This window comes from Agelaius phoeniceus, chromosome Z (assembly GCF_051311805.1).
Source record: "Agelaius phoeniceus isolate bAgePho1 chromosome Z, bAgePho1.hap1, whole genome shotgun sequence".
Classification (NCBI taxonomy): Eukaryota; Metazoa; Chordata; class Aves; order Passeriformes; family Icteridae; genus Agelaius; species Agelaius phoeniceus.
Window position 1 is genome coordinate 72,848,372 of NC_135303.1, and position 22,681 is coordinate 72,871,052.

The window sequence follows — 22,681 nt, forward strand, 5'->3', positions numbered from 1 at the left end:
CAGAGATATAGAAGGTATTTCTGCTATGAATATTCTTATCCTGTCTCCTTGCATCTCTCAGTGGAGGGTCCAAAATAAAAATGAACTCTAAAATTCACAAAGAAGAGCCTTGTGATGTCAGAACTGACTGGGATACCCTCCTTCAGATAAAGCCTGTAACAGTCCATACAAAATTCTGAGCTACTGATCTGCTTTCTGAAAACAAAGCAAGAAAAACAGTGTTTAAATTTTGTAATTATCAGTCCCTGCCACAGTACAAAATTAGCTTGGAAAAATAAATGAATTTGTATTTCAAGAAGAATAGGCAAAAAAAATCACACCAATCTCAGACCCCCAAAAATCTAATGCTGAAAGTATGCTTGGATCACAAATGCTGGCACTAAATGGCTGGGAGCAAATAATGACTATTTTAGTAAAACCATTCAAAATTTAAAAGTGTTAACTCCCTCTCCTATAATAAAAACCCTCCAAGCTATTGAGAAAGAAAAGTTAATTAAAAAGAAAAGACATGCAGAAAGGGAATCGTTGTACAAGCAGTGCCCAAACATCATCTCTCTAATCAATGGCTAACAGACCTGCATCTTACAAATTGCTGTAGGCCTAGAGAAAACTTTAGCTGTAATCAAAGTGAATTAATATGTGTACAAGTTACTATTCAATTTTGCTCAGCTGTTTTTACTTGTTCTTAACTGTATTTGTGCATGTAAATAAAGCTTCGGTAAATAAATTCCTTCACTTCCACCTTGATTGTCAGGTTAACTAGCAAAACACATGGCATTATGCAGGCTCTTTGGAGGTAAACTTAAATTTCAGGTTACCTAAATGTAAAATGGTGAAGCCGTTAAATAAGAGTGACTATTAACCATTTGTCTAAGACTGTATTTTGTGATCTTCCAATGAGGATTGAAAAGCATTTACTGGGTAATGTTAATTGCAAGTACCAGTAGAAAAATACTGGCAATTCAGTAGGAAGTTACAGTAAAAGCTGTTTTAGAGGATCAGGAGAAAAGTCTTTCCATTACAAGAAGTCACCTTTTAAGCAGACGGTAGGTGGTCTGATAGAGGTGGACATCTCTGGCATTTGCTGCGCTTTGCAGGGGGAGGAAATCAAAATTACACGAGGTAAAAGAAGGAAGCATTAGATGGTTTCATCAACTTCCCTTAAATGGAACCTGAAAGACTTCAAAAATAACGTTAGCCACAGACCTAACAATTATTTGATAAAAATAAAATAGTTGTAAGTTTTAAGCAATTTATGAGAAGTGAAATTTAACTTCAGATTCAACAACTCCTGCAGCACTGGTAAAATTTGCCTCTGGAAATCTAAAGCCCTGGAAACTAAGGAGAAAGCTTGAGCAAAGAGGATGTACCCATAGCTGAGGAGAACAGGTTAAAGGAATTGTTCACATGCAAGGTCACAGGACATGGTGAGATGTTTCTGTGAGTGTTGAGGAATCTAGCCAGTGTACTGTGTGGCCATTTCTAATTATCTTTAAAAGTCATAGTGTTTGGGGGGGGAATATCACCCCTAGATTGCAGATGGGCAGGAAAGGAGCATTGGTAAAATTAGAGGGATATCACCCCCACCTCAGTCCCTGGGAAAATGATAGAGCAAATTCCCCTGACAGCCATTTTCAAGCTTGCTGATGATAAGAAGAAGACTGGGAGTTGTGAATATGGATTTATAAAGAGAAAACTGTGTCTGACCACCTGTTAGCCTCCTGCTGCTGTGAAATGACTGGCTCATGAGTGTGGGGAGAGCAGCTAATACTGTTTATCTTGACTTGCTCAAGGCTTTTATAACTTTGTCCAATAATATCCCTTAAGGTATTTTTCTTTGACTGCTCTTTTGAATGCAGTACGAGAATGCCACTAAAAGCCAATATATTTGTATAGCCTGTGCTACCTAAGTTTGTTTTCATACACAGTAACTTTACACCACTTTCCTTATTGTATAACCAAGATATCAGTGTTTTGTGTAGATTAGTGATGCAGAACACAGGAAACCAATTTCTCTTCTACAGCATGAATGTTCCTTCTCTTGCGAATTAATCAAGAGGCATAATCCTCAAATGCCAACTCCTACTACTCACGGTAGTCTGCAGGTACAAACTACTGCTGATGATACTCCTGTTTTCTGTCTGTGTTCAGACACATGTTCCAGTTTCACAGACACGTTTGCTCGTCAGATTAACTTGAACTAACTTTCAAATACAGATAAATCAGAAAATGTTAACTTCAGAACATTTCAAAGACAACAGACTTTATTCTAAACTTTAGCAGATCCACAGTGCTTCCCAAGTAAAAGAAGTGACTTTCATCCCCTTTCCATTGTTATACCTTTAAGGTTTATCAGGTAACTGCTCTGATTTTTATTCATGCCTTAGTATAATTTATGTAGTTTTTTTAAAGAAGATTCATGTAGAACAGAAAAACATCTTACAGAAAACAAACTCATGGTTCTGTGTAGTAATCTCCAATCCACCACATCTCTAATCCCAAAAGTTCTATAAAATCATTTAAAGCGAAAGTATAAGACCAATTTATATACCTACCCAGAAAAATTATGAAAATATTTTTCCCAGATAAAATTTCTAGTGCAGTAATTGTTTTCCTCAGATTCAAGTTTACACATCTAGAAATCTTAAAATCCTGCCTATGATGAGACTAACAGATGAATGCTACATGGTCAGTGTAAGCAGCTGAAACCAGTTTAAACTTGCTGCCTCTGGATGGCAGTCAGCTGTACAAGTTAGCACTGGTAAACTGAAACAGCTGCGAGATTTCTGCATCTGCTTTTTATCTGTTTTACAGCAAACACATGAAAAAATTTAGGGTTGCTGTACTGAGCATAGCAGTTTCAATTAGAAGAGTCACGTTAGCAGCTCTAGAAATGTGTTTTACAATGACATTGTTCTCCCCATAAAATTGCTTGTATCAAAAATGGAATAGTTCTTCTTGACTTAAAATTATTTTTAAACTTACTTCAAAATACGATGAGGGCTGACAACCTGAGATAATGTTGCTGACTCTGAATCTCCAAGCACATACTAACAAAGGAGGAGTATCTCCACCACTGAGAGACTGAGGGAAAATGCACAAAAGCAGTTAAGATTTGAAAATCTTAATCTGAATATAGAATCTCTATCCAGTTACCTTTCAGGGCAGCATTTCTGCTTATGAAACTTAGTATCTGTTCTACAGAGAACATTTTTTGGATTACAGAATCATTTTTTCTTCAAAAGGGAATTTCAAGAAGCCCTTTTTAAAAGCTATATAAAAGTCTAAATGTCAGTAGATAAACTAATGGTTTTATGATATACTTTTAATACCCATATGTGTGACTATGTATGTGTCTAGGAAAATGTAAAATCTCAGCTTTTTTCTTTTTCTTTTTCTTTTTTTTTTTAAATTAAACTGGGTGTCTGCTAGGAGATTTGCTACTTGCTATTTTTCTGGCAGTACATGCAATTGGAACTGTTTGGGTAGGTGCCCACTGGAGTGAGTAAAAGCATCTTTCTTCTTTGCTGTGAGGTTATCCTGCTGGGAATCACAGCATGTAATTCTACATAAGGGGATAATGTTTTTGAACTTCAAAAAACCCTGTCTGAACAAGGTAATTCAAAGGTATTGGATAGAAAATTCTGAATTCACTTGGATGAATTTCTTCTCCTTTCCAGTCACATTTTGTAGGAGCAGGGCAAGAAGCTTTCTTCGTGGCATAAGAATATAATAGAATCTTTATAAATGTGAAGTTTGAAAACTGGAGTAAAATTTGGTGCAGATAAACATTAATGTTTTACTTCCAGCTGTTTTTTTGAAAGTGGCCTAAAATAGGCAGTATTACAAAACAAAATGAGTTTGTTAAGTAGTAAGTCTAATAAAAATTATTGGTGTCTTCAAATGTCTTAAAATATAAGCACATAATGATTGAATCTATAATACATTAACTACATTTGCAATTAAATAACACCATACATTGTTTACTGCAGGGTCAGGAAACCATCCAGTGTGTTTTCATAAAATTAAAATGCAGCAGAAAAAAAAATTGTTTTGATGTTTTATCTGTTTGGAGGTTTTCAGCATGGTTTCTAACCCTTGCATCCATCAAGTCCCACCTCATCATTCATTGCTCATGCCAGATAGCAAATGAGACAATTTTACATGATTGTTTAATTTTTCCAGGACTTAGTATTATGTCAGCTAAACCAGCTGTTACTATCTATTTCAATATTTATTAGTAAACCTCAGTTTCTCTGTAGTGAAACCATAGCTTTCAGCTGAAGTAGTTTTTCATGGGAACACTCTCAGCAAAAAATACCTTCTCCATATTCAAAAGCAGTTGTTGATTATTCTGTTGTAAGTGGAAGTTTTTGCAGATGGAAATAAATAAAATATGCTAAAACACTGATGTTGAGAGCCATAGCACAATACTTACAAATCCTGTATTTTGCCAGTGCATACTTATAATTCAGTAGAAAGCTTTTACCCATTTTTTGGTTTGTTTTTGTTTTTTTTTAATGATGTTTTTTTCTCCAAAGTTTCCTTCATAAATTACCAACATTAGCAGTTAAATGAGAATTTCTCTGTAGAGCATCTGGTTCCTCTGCTATTAAAACTTTGTCTATTAAAAGACAGTCCATGAAAGGTTTGTCCCAGTCAGTATTTCCACATCTGGCAAACAAAAGTGAATATTTTGCCAGGGTTTTTTTATTACTTTGAATAATACTGAAGAACAAACATTTCAGCCATTTGCAGCATCCAGCCATGCCTCATGAAATGGATGCAGCTCAGAGCCACACTCCCCCTTGTGTTATGCAGCTGCAAAAATAGATGTTGCAGACTACTGTTATGAGAAATTTAATTCCTGATGATCTAATGATTGGCCCATGCAGAGTACTTTGTTACTTCAGCAACATGACTTTTCATGAGGAACTCTTGGCCATCTCAGGAACCTTACCAGCCTTGTCATATGTTTTCTTGCACGTTCCAAGTGCACCCCTGAAGCTTTTAATCAGGTATTGATCTAAATATGAGGGGCTGAAAGTGTCCTGACTCAAGTATTGCAAGCTATATGTTAACTGAATCTTTCACAGCTCAGTAATGCTTATCCACACTTGCAAATTACTTTCCATAGGCACAACGTCCTGAGCACAGTATTTCTAATGCAGTTTAAAACACTAGATTTAGTGCTCATTTCATATTTTCTCTTCCTTTAAGCTGAACAGCTGCTACTTTTTCCATACTTAATGCTTATCCCTAATACAAAGCAATTGTTCAAATAGTTAGATTGCAGAACTGAAATACAAGTCACATTCTCACAGACAATATTCAGGTACAGCAAACAAAAGGGAGCAAAGAGCTGGAAATCAGGGAGTCCCACAGAGAAGAGAGTCTGAACTGCAAGGAAGGGTGATGCTGTTAGTACTTGAAATGAGGCTTTCAGACAGCAATAGAAGAGACCAGATGCTCATAGGAACTGTCTGAGAAACTTGAGGGAAAATGAGAGACCTGCTGCTGCCAGGTACAAGGCAAGGGAGCCACTGGGGCCTGGGGACACTGGTAGCTTGAAGCAAGTGTGGTCAGTAGCCGTTGGTGCAGCATGCCTGAGGCCTTTGTTGCAGCTGCCCTTGGTTGAAGAGGGTGATCCTCCCACCCTTCAGCTGGTGCTAGGAGGAGGCTTGTTGGATCAGAGGGAGCACCTAGGGCCCACCCATGACCTTTCATGCAAGACCTGTGCTGCTAAGCAGAGGAATTTTGGAACTCAGCAACCTGGGATGCCTGGGGAGATAGGACCTCTTCAGACCTGACAGCTTCAAGAGCCTTGGGCCCCAGAGTGCAGACCTGGGCAGTCTGTCACTAGCAGAACTACAGGTAGAATAGCAGTGGAAGGTAATACAGTGGAAGGTAATAGCTGGAAACTGGTGGCTTCCAGCACTGCATGTAAGGCTCCTACTTGTAGTGCAGTTTTAATGGTGTAGCAGAGCTCCAGTTTCAAGGCAATCTCATAGATATTGCAATAGAATCTTCCGTACACATTCCAAAATTGAATATAATGCATGGCAGTAGTGATACCGTACCAAAAAATACATTTTCTCTCTGAAAAAGTACCTTCAGGCAGAAAAACAGAAGTTAGACCTAGTATTCTCAGATGCTCGATGAAAAAGTAAACTTTTATTAAATCATGTCCAAATAGGGAGCAGATATAGAAAACCTAAATAACGAGGGGCCCAACACTCCAGGGTCATCAGGGCCATAACCTGTTAATAGTGAGAATCAGTTTTCTCTAAGAGGAAGAAACTGTTACTGGTATATCAGAGGACAAAAAGATGAAGCTATTTGTGTTACCACATTGTTTTGTGATTTTCAAGAAAACTGGATGTAAAACCAAATTTAGCTCTCCTGTGAAATTCTGTGCCTACCTGTTTAGTTTCTCTACCACATTACCCTTGTATACCTCTTCAGAGTGCTTTCAGCATACTCTTAATTTTAACCCTACTCACTGACCTAGGCATTTCTCTCTGCCTATCAAAAGTAGTAAACTTGCAGCTAAAGTCCTCTCTTTGTGACAGTAGCCACTCACTGTCCTATCTGATTTTATTGCAAGACTGGGATGCATTGGGTCCAGCTGAGATGAAGTTAATTTTCCTTACAGCAGCCCTCACAGTGCTGTGCTTTGCACTGGTAGCTACAGAGGTGTTGATAACACACCAGTGTTTGGCTTCTGCTGTACAGCACTGGCACAGCACCAGCATGGTCTTCCCTACATTCATCAGTAGGCTGGGGTGAGCAAGATCTTGGAAGGGGACACAAAGCTGACCCGAACAGACCAAAGGGTGGTCTGTTTCATGCCATATCATATCAGCTCAGATAAAAAAGCTAAGAAGAGGAGGATGAAGGTGGGGCATTTGTTTTTTTACAGTGTTTGCATTCCAGAGCAACCACTGCCTGTGCTGATGCCCAGCTTCCTGGAAGTGCTGGACATCACTTGCTGATAAGAAGTAGAAAATAAAATTATTTATTTTCTCTTTGCTTGATGTGTGTAAACTTTCTCTTTTGCTTTAGTAAACTGCCTTATTTAAAAAGTGCAAGCTGTTTTCCATCTTATTTTCTCTCCTGTACAGCTAGGGAAGAGGGAGTGATAGAGCAGTTTGGTGAGCACCTGGCATCAAGGCAAGGTTTACCCACCACATGGGGTTATTCACAAAAACATTTCCTTGTTGTGAAGAACCCAGTCTTGCAAGGAAATCACTTAGAACAGACCTGTGGGCACTGAGATGCACAGAGCCAGGAACACAAATAAGACTTTACTAATGCATATTGATTGAGTACTGAGGTCTACAAAAACTGTAGATTAATAAATAATGTTATGGAGAATTTTTTGTAAAACTTAAATAAGTCAATTTCACACAGCTTTAAAGAGCATTAGTTTATTATCTATTCTCCATGTGTTACCTCAGAAACAGTATTCTTATATACAAAAATTTGGAATGTTGAATAAATGCTGATCAATAGAAACATTACATAGCTGTTGACAAGGGAATATTTCTAAACAAAACCAAAATAATAATGAATGTTTGATTCTGTGTGTTGCTTATTGCTATGTCTGTGTTCATAGAATGATTTCAAGTATTTACACTTTTTCTTAATTCATTCAAAAATGAAACTAAAAAAGTATTTACATAATAAATACGTGGGAGACTTCATCTTTTCATTACATCAGTTGAACTGATTCTTTAATGAACTATTAAGAATAGAAAGAATTAACACAGTTTGCATCAATTCACTGCCATGCTGAGTAACTCAGGTTGCTGATGGATTTTATTCTATTCAAAATGTAGTTTACAATGCATTCAAACTGAAAAGTGCTGATATTGTCTCTGCTTCTTTAAATCCTGGCTGGACTAGTTCAGGAGTCCTCTTTCTCCCACCCCCCACAAAATCATTTAGTCTGACATGTTTACCTTCACACACTGACACTGACGAAACAAACACATTTCAAGTCACTGAAAACTCAAACATTTAGTGAGTAAAATCAGCATAATCCATGTTTTATTAGACAATTAATTTGCTAACTGACGGAAGACAAGCTTTGGCCAAGTATTTCCACAAGAAGTACTAAACTTCTTGCTATAAATCTCTACTTATATAGTTCTACCAGCCGAACAGTTTTTGGTAGAATTTTTCTGTGATACATAAATCTGAAAATTAAGTGACACAACAACATTTAAAACTTCTGTTACCATTAAAGCAAAATACAATACAGTATAATTTCTCAGTGATATATTTAAATGTACTGCAAAATGTATACAAAGTCAGTCCAAGATCAGTAAAGAATCAGTTCTGCTTTTTGGACTTTTCCCTTCTCAAAGATACAGGTTTTATAGAAGACCAAGGTAATTTAGGACTTGACTGTATGTATCCCCATTAAAAGGCAGTGTGTGATAAAAATAACATGATTAAAAGTAATGAACACATGATGTGAACATTTTGCATTTTCAATAAAAAAATAGAAACTAAACAACAACTAAACACTGAAGCCTGCCATTATATAGCTATGTTTCTCATTCTTTAAGATTAACAGCACACAGAAAATAAGTGAATTTTATCAAAATACAGCACATTTCTGCTAATATATCAAAAAAATCATTTTCTATGCAAATATTACTGAAAATCAACTAAAAAGAATTAAAATATACAAAGAGTTGTTAAAGGGTTTCAATTAAAATTATTAGAACTATACACAGTACAATAAGCAATAGTTAACATCTTTGAAAGAAGTGCAATAATATTGGAGTTCACTTATTAAAAAAGTACTGCCTGTTTATTACTGCTAGCTATGTATAATTCCTTTCTCTTCCAGCTCATTGTTCCAAAACTAAAGGAAGCTGGTGTTTTTGCTAGCTTTATTAAAAGCATTTACTTTTTGGGTTGAAAAAAAGCGCTTATACCTGTCCCAAACTACCAACTTGTACATAATTAAAAATGAACTGCAATAATTGAATATTGCTCCAATGACAGGCTAATTATTAGCCCTGATTAAAAACAGTTATCGGTCTTCTATGGCACTTTTCCCTGGTCCATAACAACCGTGTATGAATTATCACTGCAGACTATGCAGTCTCTATTCAATTACAAAGGAGAAAGATAATGTTTCTGGTAAACAAAATTAATAGAAGCATAATTGATCCTTTTATACAGTAATAAGGAACAAAGGCAGCCTGTGGTAAATCACTATTATATTAATGTAATTAGAAACCCTTTAATGACTCTGAAGTGTCTAGTTCACATTTAATGTTACCTGTAGGAACAGCCCTTTAAGAAACCTCATTACGAACTGGTGGGTTTTAAGTACACCCTCCCTTTACTCTCCATCTCACCACAGCAATTCTCCATCACTGCTCAAAGTTTCGCAAACTTGCTTTGGTTACCTAGCTCCATGCGTATGGTTTCCTTTTTGATTAACAAGGCAATGCAGAGGCCAAACAAAATCGAGATGTCTTTCATAACCTTTCCTGCATCATTTGTGTATGTTTAAATTTATATTACAGGCAACAATCTTAAAAACTGGCCATTTCAGTTTCATTTTTAAAATCTGTCAGCTTAAAATGGAGTCTTTTTTATAAAGATAAAATTATCACCATTTCCACAAAATTGGGGATTTCCATAGCAGAGAAAAATCTCTGGGCACAATTCCACAGTACAGTTGAAAAAATTATGTATGCAAGAAAACAACTAAACATGAATTACATGTGGAAAATGAATATTCAATGACTACATTAAGAACAAATCCTGTATAATATCACAAATTTGTAGTTACAGTCTTCCTAAAAAAAACACCATAAGCTTTTATTGCATTTTCTATTGGTAGACGTACACTCCAGAACTAAACACTTTTTCTTCTCTCCTGATACCAGATTTAGATAGCAGATAATTGTTTCACCTGACCTTTATTCTGTCCAACCAGCACCACCTTCCATCTACCCATTCATCTATACAATGTGCACATAGCAAAGCCAACACTTCATATCCCCGTTCGTATCTACAGAAGTGGTTCAGCGTAACACATTAATATCTGGTGAATAAAAATAAAGGCAATAAACAGCTACAGGACAGACAGCCCTGCCATCTGTCCATTGGCTACAACTGAGGCTTCGCAAAGCCTTGCACAAAGTTTAGTAATGTGTATGAATTATCCAAAAATAAACCTACCATCTGTACAAAAAAACAACACAGGTTTGTTCTTGGAGGAGTGATCCTTAAATTGCTATAATGCTTAAAAACAAGTTTATTCACCATACACATTTCCAAAATTATTTCCTGTATGTTCTCCACAGTGGTTTTTCCCCCTTTAACCACAAGTTCAGTATTTCCTGTACAAATTTTGATCATAATTCTGAGTTCTTTTAATGTATAAAAATATGCAAAATATTCAGTTTCCCCATAGTCCTTCAATGAATTCTGTTGGTTTATCCCCACAATCCACGGTACTTATGAAGAAACTTCTCGCACAATGATGAGTTCCACTGCATTCTGAAAAGTCTTTAGCAACGACACTGCTTGTCCATGATCAATATTGATGAAGCTGTATCCATTAGCCTAAAGAGAAATATTTAAAATTGAAAATGACAGTCTTTATTCCATGTTAGTAAAAGTACTTCATGTACATTTATTTAAGCCTTAAGATTTCTATATGAATGTGGAGAATAAAACACTGCAGATTACTTGAATTTGTACCTGCATGCTACAAAAAACTAAATTACCATATCAGCCTTGGAAGAATATTGCAAATAACCAAAAGAAAACTGAACTTTAAGCTATTAACATCAGACATCTAATTCATCAGCTGTCATACAGCCACACCAAAAAATCCTGAATGGGCTACAAATGACACAAACCTATTTTAAATATCAGAATATTAGAAATGGCATCTGTGATAAATTAAAACTATTGCGTCCTGTGACAAAAACCTTAATGGCACTGGGAGCCTTTTTTTGTGTTAGATTCTGAGATAATCTCCAACTTGTATATTTGTGTGTGACTCTAAACAATATTGTTATTCTTGGACAAGTTTGTCTTGGCAAACACAGATAGGCCCAAGTGGCCTACAATAGACAGGGAAAATATGGCTATGGCTCAACTTCTCTGAGTGTACCAGAGCAAGATCATGCTCAAGCTGGTCAGCAAAATGTTGCAAACGGACAAATTTGTCCATTTAAACTGTTACAGCTTCCAGCTGTGCATCCCATCTTTTTCCCTGAGCTGCTTGTGTGGTGACAGAGAACAGAGAACTGGATGTGCTCTCTGTGCCTTAGCAGTGACATTTTGAATGTTACAGTTCTTATCCCATCACTGAACACTTGCTGTTTTACGAGCTGAATCCTTGGTTAGAAAACCAGGGGTTTTCAAATCTTTCTAGATTTGCAGAGGAAGATTTATGTAGACTGTTCAGAGAGCACAAGTGGCAAAAACCCTTCCAAATCATAAATTGTACAGAATGTCCTAGCCTAGTCTTAAGTCTTACTTTCATTTATCTAGTCATTCATCATATACTATATTTTTATTAAAAATATGTATTAGACATGCATCGTAATATGCATGCCTACTGAATGTTTTACAGAGAACATTGCAACATGAAGCATAGCAAAGGCATTTTAGAAGAGATGGTATTCATTAAAAAAATGAAGTCTGAGTGGCTCAAGACAGAGTGGGACTGTCATTACATCATCACTGTGACTATCGCAGCTAAAAAGAACATGCTGTTACATTAAAAAATACTCTTTGTTATGAGAAATAAAGTGGCTTCTGATTGTCTAAGCATGGAAGAGCAACTTGTTCTTGAGCTCTTTTTCAAATTGAATTCCTTATTAAACAATAAGCAAAACCCAAGCAGTGGCAACATAAAAAAAACTTCATTAACTAATTTGATTTGTCTGCATGGCATTTATAAAGACAGGAATAAACCACAAAACAGAAATTACCTTTCAGGTATGTTCCACTTAACAAATATGTAACAAATGTGCTAGTAGTTTTTTCAAAGTTTTAACATGCTTCCTGTTCATGTATGTGTTGGTAACCCTGGGTGTTAGGTTATCACCATCCCTGTATCAGTAAGAGAACTAGGACCTCTCTCACCCAGTGAGGAGAGACAAGCAGAGATTATTTATCGTGCTCAAGAACAATCCATCTTTTAACTGGAACAACTTAGTCTCAGTTCAGTTTTCTTGTGTGCCTTTTGGCTTTATCTTTCATTTGAAGAACTAGGCTGAGTTTTCAATTTGTTGTTGTTTTAGAATATGGTTCACAGGATGTTGTGGTTTAATCGAGATACTAGTGGGGGTTGGGGTGTTTGGTTTTGGGCTTTTTGTTTGTTCTGTTTTTAGAAAACTGAAATGCAGCAGAGTTGATTCAATCAACATTTTCATGGTACGATAAATAACTATTTTTAACAAGCTCAGGAATTTAAGGGTAGTTAGAACAATTTTCAAATGTCCCACTAGTCCATTTTGGTTAAGAAAGTAAGGCACTACAAACATACTGGTAATTTCTCTGACCCCTCCCCTAACAGCTTACGAGTTCATTTATACAAGACAACTTCAAACAAATTTAATACAGAAAAGGTCTGATAGGTACAGACTTCTTAGAGAAAGAACAACACAGCTTGCAGTCCAGAAGCCATGGCTCCTGAAATGCCTGACTTGGCTGGCCAGCAGCAGATGGGCAGCCAGGAGGTGCATGCTGTGACCAGCCTGACACCAGGCAGCAAAGGGGCAGCTCTGGCCAGGGCTTGTGCATGTCTGGCCTGCCAGTGGGGGAGAGCAGCAAAGGCTGGCAGGAGCTGCACCACGGAGAGGGATGTAACAGGAGAGTGCAACTGTGGGGAGCAGCTGTCAGGGGCAGCTGCTGGTGTTCAGACAACCATTGTTCTCAACACTGCATGTGAACGAACACAAATGCAACAACTGAATGATAGTATAGCCTAATGAAATGCTCATGCCCTGTCTCAAATGACATCTTTTGTCACTTTTTTTTGTCTTCAGATGTGTGAAAAATGTTCAGAATTTGAAAAAATTATTCACTGTGCTTTAATCTGAGTCACTTATTGGCGTGTTAGGTGGCAGAAAATGAAGTTTCATCCCAGAATGTATCAGGAATAGATACCAAAGAAAAAATCAGGAAAAGATAGGTAATCTATCTAAAAAGTAAACATTCTGCTCTTAGGTGCAAACTGAAACCAAACCAGTATATTACATAGGCTAGTTAATTAAGTCATTACTGTCATTAATTACATTAAGTACATTACCTGAATTATTTTATCCCCTGGCTGTAACAGCTTAGATGCTGGTCCATCTGGCTGCACTCTGGTTACAAATATGCCCTTGAAAAACAGATGTGGGAATGTTTTTGACAACTTATTTATGAATAACAGGATAGCATCAAACAGATGTAATTCAAAATATTTTTTTCAAATTTCCGTCCTAAGTAGAAGAGAGCGCAATGCTATTCTACAGGTCTCTGACTTTTACAACTGCCTCCTTTTTCTGATGTTAAAAATACAGAATTATCTTTAAAGATAATTGTGACCCATCTTGGTTTAATTTGGCACATGTATATATCAACATAAATTATCTACTACTAGAAATAAAGCTGTAGGCTAAGTCACCATCTCTTTTTTAAGAGGATTCGTAATTGTGCACTCCAAAATTCACTATCTGAAATCTGCTAACTGATAACTAGAACTATTAACCACTGCAAAAACTACTCATCTGGAATAATCATCTGTTTATGATTGATAATCATCTGTACTGTCATTCAACTGTGACCACCTACAACCTTGATTTTCCACATAATTTTCCAATTTTCTCCCTTCCAGTCCTGGAGTGTAGTGGTTTGGGAAATATATATACACTTTCTTTTCTCCCATTGCTGAACACGAGAAACATCACAGATCAGAAGGCTATCAAGAAGCATTAGTATAGAATACTTACATCATCTTCTGGTCTGAATGGATTTCCTCTCCCTCCAATTCCTCCTGATATACTAAATCCAAGTTCTGGATCCTTGTCAACTCTCACGCGAATCTAAGTAATTACAATCAAAATAAGATTAATTGGCTGAAAAATCTATATTCAAAGCTACTGTAATGAAATTATTAGGAATTCAGGTGAATAAAACCTTTATTACATCTCATAATATTAATGCAGAACAAGATTGCAATATAACATGATGTAGATTGTACCTAAGTTTTATTCCAATATCACTATTATTATAATAATAAGTCACATGGACTTTAAATTCAGAGATATTTCAATATTAAGTAGGTTACTTTAATGCCCCCAGCAAATATACATGCTTATGTGAAAGAATCTCTTCCTCCTATTTCTTTGCTACCTCTAGGTAAATTTTGAAAATCAAACCTCATTCCTACTTTGACTGTAAGTGGTACATAGCCAAGACTGCCCTCTTTCTCTTGCTAGAAAAGTTGAATAAAAACCTTATTTTACACAGGAAGTGGACTTTCTCATTCTACCACAGAATGAAAATGAAGTTATCAGGATTTTCTCAAAAAAACTCAAACAATAGAATAGAAAGAGGGCTGTCACAAGGAAAGGGTCATTAAATGGTATAAGAATTTCTTATATACATATCTATTATAAACAAAACATAATTATCAGGTCTGCATCAGATTGCTCCAACATTTTTATGGATTTTTGCTTAGGGATAGACATTTCTGCACTTGCAGGTTTTTAAACCATTCCAGATGCAAAGTACTCTAAGTTGTACTGTGACTTTGTGTTTTCTTCAGTTACTAGCTAAATAATGAAGTAGAGATAAATAAATTTAGTTGACAAATTAATTTTTAGCTCAGTAAAAAGATGCAAGTTAAAGTTTCTGCTGCATTCAGTTAAAATTCTACCACATTTCTCTCAAAACTGGAAGGAATGTGTTATCTGAGGGATAGAATTGCTCTGAGATCTTTTGCTGGAGGTAAATCCCTATATTGCTTCTGTCACCATCTACAGAGAAATGATAATAAATGAAAAGAATGTAACAACGTCTCTGACTGACAGATGTATCTGTCAGATAGATTTTACTCTTACCTCTTGCTTTGCAAACTCATGGCTTTGTCTGGGAGAGCACTGGGACTGGGTATAGGGAGGTTGGTGGGCAACTTTCAACATCAGATAATCAATTAATTGCTCTCTAGATGGATGTCTTGCGACTGATGATTGAGGAGGGAGATGATGGACTTGGCTGTAGTTTGCTGGAAGCCTCTGAGGCTGGCACATTTGTCCATTTGTTAAAGGCATCTGAAAAAAAAATTAAGATCATATATTTTATAAGCAGCAATCCTCAATTTTGCTTCATTAATTCAATACTTCTCATATGTGACTGCTTTTAATTTTCAGCAACATTATTAAAACTACCCTTCTGGATCATGTACAATTACATCCATTTTGTTTATAGCTATCAGCTCTGACCTACTGAACAATTTGAAAAACAAAATCTTAATTTGAGTGCTAATTTATTAGCACAAATTATACAGCCTTTGCTTTTAGCACTTGTTTTTCACTGTTTCCCCAAATATTATTTTCCAGCAGTGCAATTGATGGTATTGACACTTGATTCATGCCATTATAGTCTGTGCTTTTCTTACAAAAAATTCAGAGATTTTGTAACAATTTCCAATAGATCGTACAAAAATAAAAATTCCCACTCCCTATCTCAGGCTGGCAGACTACATGCTCACCAAGCATATTATGGTGACCACTTCACAAGAAAACTCCCAGAGGAAGCTCCCATCCAAGCTCAAGATTTTAATATCAAAATTGTAGTATTTCCAAAAAATGTTATTCTTTTCTTAATGCATATGTAATTGATTGATAGGAATAATGATGACAAGCAGCAGTGAGGTACAGAACTGTCAAGACATATAGAACACTCCAATCATGTCACCAGGAATGATGCTGGATCTGGCAACGTTTCCTCACTGAAGCTGTGTTGAGATGTGCAGCCTTTTTACCCCCTTGCCATTACATCTCATGCTCTTATCCACCTTAATTAGTCACTGATTCATCTGTAAGATTCCAAAATTGCTACACACTTGAGTAACAGATTGGCCTGCCACCCTTATCACATTAGTTAAGGGATACAAGGATGTTAAAATACTCACTCAGTATTACAAGGAACAAGTGTGCAAATTTCAACCTGTAACCATGCTATGTGAATGGACACGTATCAGAATCTGCTCTGTTGAGTTTGTCAGACTGATTCTGAGAAATGATAATGTGTGTCTATAATACATTTACAGATTATTTACAGATCATATGTATTTAATATACATGCCTTTTCTGAAAACTTGAAGTATAACAGGAAAACTTTTTTTGTTGCCAGAGGAAGAGTTTATAGGTAAAATGTATCCACAGCTGTGCAAGTTCCCAATACCCACTGTCTGTAGAAATGCAACTGAAATTACTGAAGGTCTAAGAATAAAATCAGCTTCTGCTGATTAATTTACAAAAATCCATTTAGTTTCATGCTAGTAAGACCCACTTCCAGACATGGTGCTTAGAGATGAATACAAAGTGTTTCCAACTAATTCTGGTTTATCATCACAATTTCATCACAACACACTTCAAGTTTGTTCTTTAGAAGGTTTAATCAGCTTCATATTACTTTTTAGAAATCATCTGCTATATTCTTATGAATAAAAGCAAATAATGTCCTATCCATGTTGTCATGCAGATAACTACCTGCACAGCTGGTTTTTTGATGCTGTCTGGAGGAACATCTTTGAGACTAAGTGTGGCAGATGAGTAATTCTGCTGTCCCGAAATGAATACTTCATCCTGGCATTGATCTCCTGGAGTAGAAGCCTGGGGATGCTTTAAACAGAATGAAGTGGTAAAGACAAATGTCTTTATATAATAAAAACTAAAAATTCTCAATAGAAACTCAGGATAAAATATTTTAAGGGCTTTATCATTCTTTATCTTTTTTGATTAACTACGACATTATTTGTGCAGAAAATCTCACTAACCAAGACATACACCCAATAAAATACTGATGGGCATTTAAAAATCCTACTACTGCAGAAGTGTCTTTTATCAGCAGTAAATTAATTAACAAATACCAGGGATTAAATAGTCAAAGATTCAAGGAGGTCTTCCGATGACTTTATCCTGCCCACTAGGGATGCCATACACACCACTCAGGGTGCTTATTTAAAAACTCATTTCCTCATATTTTCTGCCTACAAATTTTCTTGAATGCCTACAGTATCTTACAGTACAGTTTATATCATCAGAATTTATTTTGGGGGAGGAAGAAGAATAGTCAGATTTTGTTCAAACCTTATCAGCCTAGGTTAAATTCAGAATGGTAATCTTTTGATCACAAATGTACAATGAAATCAGACAGTTCTACACATGTTCAACCACCTACAAAGCCAGTTAGACTACTCAACTTCATGACATTAAACTGAAAAGCCCTGCAATAAGTTTATAGCATATGAAGGTAAAATATTTCATGCCTAAAAAAATAATTTCAGCATATAAATTATGTTATTTTTAATAAAGCATTGTGCATATGTAAAAGTATAACTGCATCAATTTACGGACCCCCTTACAGTTTATTCTTTCCCCCACTATATATTGCAATAGCCTCCTGTAGGTACTCACTCGAACAATGTGCACACCAGAACCTCTTCCGTCTGCAACACTCAAGGCAACACTACCCTGGCTGCCATGCAGATCCCTAGAGCTGCCATAGTGAAAGCTGCTAACTGCAGCATAATTGGAATTAAAGGACCGAGACAGCATGCTCTGAATAAAGAGGGGACAGATTTAACACAGAGATTAGTGCAGCATGCATAAACCACAAGACATGTTATACATGTAATACAAACATATTCCATTGTCATGCAAGATAAAACCATGCAAGAACAGTACCACTGTGATGTATAAACACAACTCAGTGACCCTATTTACCTTTATTTACTGTAAATCAGCATGCAACCAGCAGTTCACATGCAGAATTACATGTAAATAAAGTAATTGAAATATTCATGTGTCTGAAAAAACAACAAAGGTGCTTATCAAAATTTTCATGTTTTCATTATATTTGCAACATAACAAGTATGTTATAGAAAGATAAGCTGGCAGTCAAGTAAAATACCTGTGGAAATCTATCTAATTACCCCATACTATTCTGTCTCATCCCCCCACACCACTACTAGTAAAATACAAATAAAAATTTACAGAGATTTGACTGACTGAATTTTCTTGCTATAACCACGCTGATAATATCCAGTGCATTACAGTAATACTTCACTCAAGAATGTAAACAAGTCTCATTTAAAGGAAGAGGCTTGAACAAAACTGAGACTACCCCTGTGCTACTGTAGGCAATCAAAGAGGTAACGTGACCTCAAGAACAGATGTGACAGTGGTTTTGGTTTGAGCTTCATTAGCTTACAAACCTGACCCCTGCAGTACTAGCAAGGATAACAAAACGAAAGCAAGAGACATTACCATCTTGCCACCATGGTCTTTTGTAGCTGTAATAACAAAACAAAATAAAAAGACAGTGCAAAGGAAGAAATAGAAAACCTTCCATGGGTCACCTGATAAATAAAACAAAGCTATCTTGAACATGTGTCAATTCCATGAAAGAAATACTATTGTAGAAAAAAGATAGATCACAAAGCATTAAAAGCCAGCAAATTCAAAGCTGTTTTGTGTAAAGCTTTTAATTTTTCTGAGTTAAAAAAGGAATGTTCAAAATAGGTATAATTGACTAAGATACTGTAACAATTCCTACATGAATAAACACATTTTGGCATTTGCCTGTTGACTATGTGTACTAATATGAATCTGTAAATAGTCACTAGTCTTTAGGCAAACATCTGGTCTTTTGTCCTAGCTTCATCTTGTGAAACTAAAACTAGTTTAATAATCAAAGCCATATGCTTCTGCATACTCATATTCCCCAGATGATGCTCTGGTAGCACAGTCATTGGAAATTCCCTTGAAAAACAGTATTTACTGACAATACTGGTTTTATCTTGGCCGAAGTTCTTGGATAACCTCTGTCTCAGGTTGTGACATAGTAAGCATTCTTCATGTTTCTCTTTTACACCTTCCCTGTTCTCTAGCCAATAGATTTTTCAAGCTTCCAAACAAGTCTGCAGATGTTTTCCCTTTCTTGGGAGAGGAAGACTGTTCTTAGCATTTAAATTTACATTCACTAAACATTCAATCTGAGCTTACTGCTCCTTTAAGTTTTAGCCTAAACACCCGGGCAAAAATGCCAAAGTCAATTTTCCTCAGCTTCTTAGTGCCTCAAGCCATCTTCTTACTACTCTTTTCATAACAGTGTCTATAATTAACGAGGTGGTCTTCTTGCCCCACCACTACAGGCAATTCCTTGAAGTATCCTTACAGGAAGCTCTCAGAGGCTCCTATATCTCTCCATCCTCTGTAAGTGGCAAAAAGACTGATAAAAATAGAAGGAATGCATGGTGGGACTAAAAAGTTCTCTCTTCAAAATGTCTCTAGCAGACTATTGTACTGTAAAGTCCTCTAGATCCACTGGGTTGACTCTCAGACAGAGCCAAACAGATGGAAAATAAATAGCAACAATCTATGTGACAAAAGAGATAAGTAACAATGCAAATTTGGATTTAAAATCTAAGATAGATATGCAACAGAGAGGGAGAACTTTCCTAAAATTTACAGAGGTATGAACTTGTACATCAAAAACTGAGATTACAATTAAGTGACTTTCAAGGTGACTGCATAATCTGAGAACCATGAACTCTCAAGGGTTTATAATATTTTTTTCTTGAAAGAGACTTCTTCCACAAATACAAGAAATGATTGTGCAGTTGATGTAGGGAAGAGTTGAGAACACTGCAAACACCATTACTCTCCTTTTCTACATGAGCACAGCACCTCAACAATAAATGAGAAGAAACTCAGAAGCTGTACTAACAGTACAAAACAAACACTATTTAAAATGGTCACGTAAGAAAGTTTTAGTTTTACACAAGAAGAGATTCCTAGGAACAAAACAAGAGTATTTGTCCTCTACCTATTTCTTGCTGGGAAGAGAGAAACTGATGCATTTGGAGTGTGAACAGCATTCCTGTTAATTTTGTTTCTCAATGTGAGAATGATGAAAGTGTACATTTCTGAGAAAAACTCCTGAAGACTGCTGCACCAGAGAGCACACTTTCTAAAATCTGAATATGCAAATATCATTAACCACCCTGATTTTCACTACGAATTATTAAAAATTGAATATGGAATAAATACATGATCTAAACTTCACACTAAGTATGACTGTTAATTCTAAGTACCAGCTCCATTAGTCATCTGGTTTGCTACCATGTCTTAAGGCATAATGGCCTGCAAAATAATAATTCAAATATTGGAGGCCTGAGAAGAATTACTTCAGTTACTCTGAACTGATGCACACTAAGAAATATACATGTCATCTTTCAGTATATTTTTTCCTGTACATTTAATGATATATATTATATATATATATATAATTTAATATATTTAAATTACATTTATATTTATATTTCATTTAATATATTTTTACTAGAAATCAGTTATTAAGCCATCAATAGTCCATACTAGGAACAAAAATACATCAAGAAAAAATGGCTATGTACAAAGTAATAATCAGTATGTTCATCATAATAATTCCAATTTGTAGTCAAATTGGCCTCTAATTGAATCAGTCTAGATGCAGGCTAGTAGCACAATTCTGGGGTTTACTTGTATTTTTTTAGATGATACAAACTGGAATATATTCTGTCTTTTGCAGCTTACAAAAGAATTAACATTTCAGACTCCAAAAGGGTGTGATTTGGGAATTGAAATGCCTTAATGCATTTACTTAGGTGCAAGAAAATAAGTAGTGGAATTTTTTTAGGAGAATTTATAGGAGAATAATATTGTAATTTTTATAGGAGAATAATATTGTAATATTGTAATTATTAGGAGAATAATATTGTAATATTAGGACTGTTTGGAGTCTGAAATGGCAAGCCATGAAATTTGGGCATAGAAGAGGAACTAATAACTTCAATATCTGCAGGGAACAAGACTTTACATTCTACTTATCTTGAAACAGCCTAAACTGGTAACTTAACTGCTAAGCCTAAGTATTAGTCTTTTTTATTTATTGATTTATTTAACATTACCTAGAATCAACTGCAGGGTAAAGGTGGACATAAGTAATCCTTTGTGGCAATATTAAGTGTCTAGAAATCCCTTCAGTTTTCATTCCCACTATCCACATAACAGACTCTTCCTATTGAAGAGTTACATATGGAAAAACTACATATAATTTAAATTCCACTGACAGAAAATGTTTGCAGATTGAGAACTTTTGCTGTTTACATACCAAATACACAAGAATTCTATTCCTTTTAAAGCATGTTGGTTTGACTTCTGAACTCCACAAAATATTATAACACATTGATGATTCAGATGTCCATTCAAAAAAGAAAAAAATAATAAATATAACTAAAATCAAAATGTAAAACTAACAAGTACTAAAGAGATAATACTCCTGTAATTTATCAGGATATGAAACTATGTAAAAATATTCTTCAGGTTACAATCTTGTGAACACTTAAGTGTTTTATTTTATGTATGTACAGACCCACTGAAGTCACTGTCCTTGACACATTGAAGCAAGTTTAACTGGGGAGAAGATCTGAGGTCATATAAATTAAAATATTTTTGCATGTTAAGTATGTGGCATAGAAAAATGTGTTGAAGAAAAAGTTTCAAACTTTAATTAAAACTGCAATTCCATACCAGTGCTGAAACAATTAGACATTTTTCTATAATAAGGCACTGTAGACTGACGACTCTAAGAAAAAAAAAGTAGGAATTCAACTATGATCCCTCCTCTGAATGCATTTTAGATAATCTGTATATTAGGAAAGTAGTAGATAAAGTAATAAAAAACAGAGGACTTAATTTCAGATGAAATTAGAATTGAAAGCAAACACACATCTAATGAACTCTCACGTGTTTTGCAACAGAAAAAGGAAAATATACATATGCAAGGGAAGGACAATCAGACTCAGTAACTACTTTTGTATGCTCAGCAAGATCATGTAATACATATTTGCAGGTAACTGTTGCAGATACTTCTTACTGCAATTTATGGATAAGAAATTTCTCTATCACAAATGTGTGACACTAGTCTTTTTACACAGGTGGAATTTTAGTTTCAATTCCTAAATAAAAGCCAACAGGAGTATTATAAGAGTCTAGTCTAACATCCTAAGTAGTAAAATGGGTACGTCACACTCAAAAAAGGAAAATATGCTGAAAAATATTACTGTTTCTAAAACTCTGCACTAAAGTTTATGAAGTTGGTGGTAGGGCTAAATTGACTGCATGCTTTCCAATATCTTATGTATGCAACCACTAGAGAGCAGTTTGACATTTAAATAAGCTCCTGTATCCCCCAATAAAATATGCTTTGCACCAGGAAAGCAAATTTTTTCTTCTAATATATGCAGAATTTCTATTTAAAATGGTCTCATGAACTATTTTCACCTTCATTCGCTCAGATGGATAATTTTAGTTATTCTCTACATTTCACAAAAACACACAATATTCTGAGTTTGAAGGGACCCATCATGATC

At 35.6% G+C, this 22,681-nt stretch overlaps 1 protein-coding gene across 12 annotated transcripts in view; it reads right to left on the reverse strand.

Moving 5' to 3' along the window:
* Window positions 1-7,706: 7,706 nt before the first annotated feature.
* The window catches only part of ERBIN (erbb2 interacting protein), a 120,711-nt gene continuing 105,736 nt past the window's right edge, over window positions 7,707-22,681 (reverse strand). For 8 of the 12 annotated variants that reach the window (XM_054652872.2, XM_077171291.1, XM_077171292.1 and 5 more), the window contains 6 exons: window positions 17,682-17,825; window positions 16,755-16,886; window positions 15,102-15,311; window positions 13,989-14,081; window positions 13,304-13,378; window positions 7,707-10,599 (listed from right to left, as the gene is read on the reverse strand). In XM_054652872.2, the coding sequence (XP_054508847.2) occupies window positions 10,492-10,599; window positions 13,304-13,378; window positions 13,989-14,081; window positions 15,102-15,311; window positions 16,755-16,886; window positions 17,682-17,825 (762 nt within the window). In that variant the 3' untranslated portion in view covers window positions 7,707-10,491. The remainder of the gene's footprint in view (window positions 10,600-13,303; window positions 13,379-13,988; window positions 14,082-15,101; window positions 15,312-16,754; window positions 16,887-17,681; window positions 17,826-22,681) is intronic. The other 4 variants (XM_077171295.1, XM_077171293.1, XM_077171299.1 and 1 more) reach the window with 2 other exon arrangements.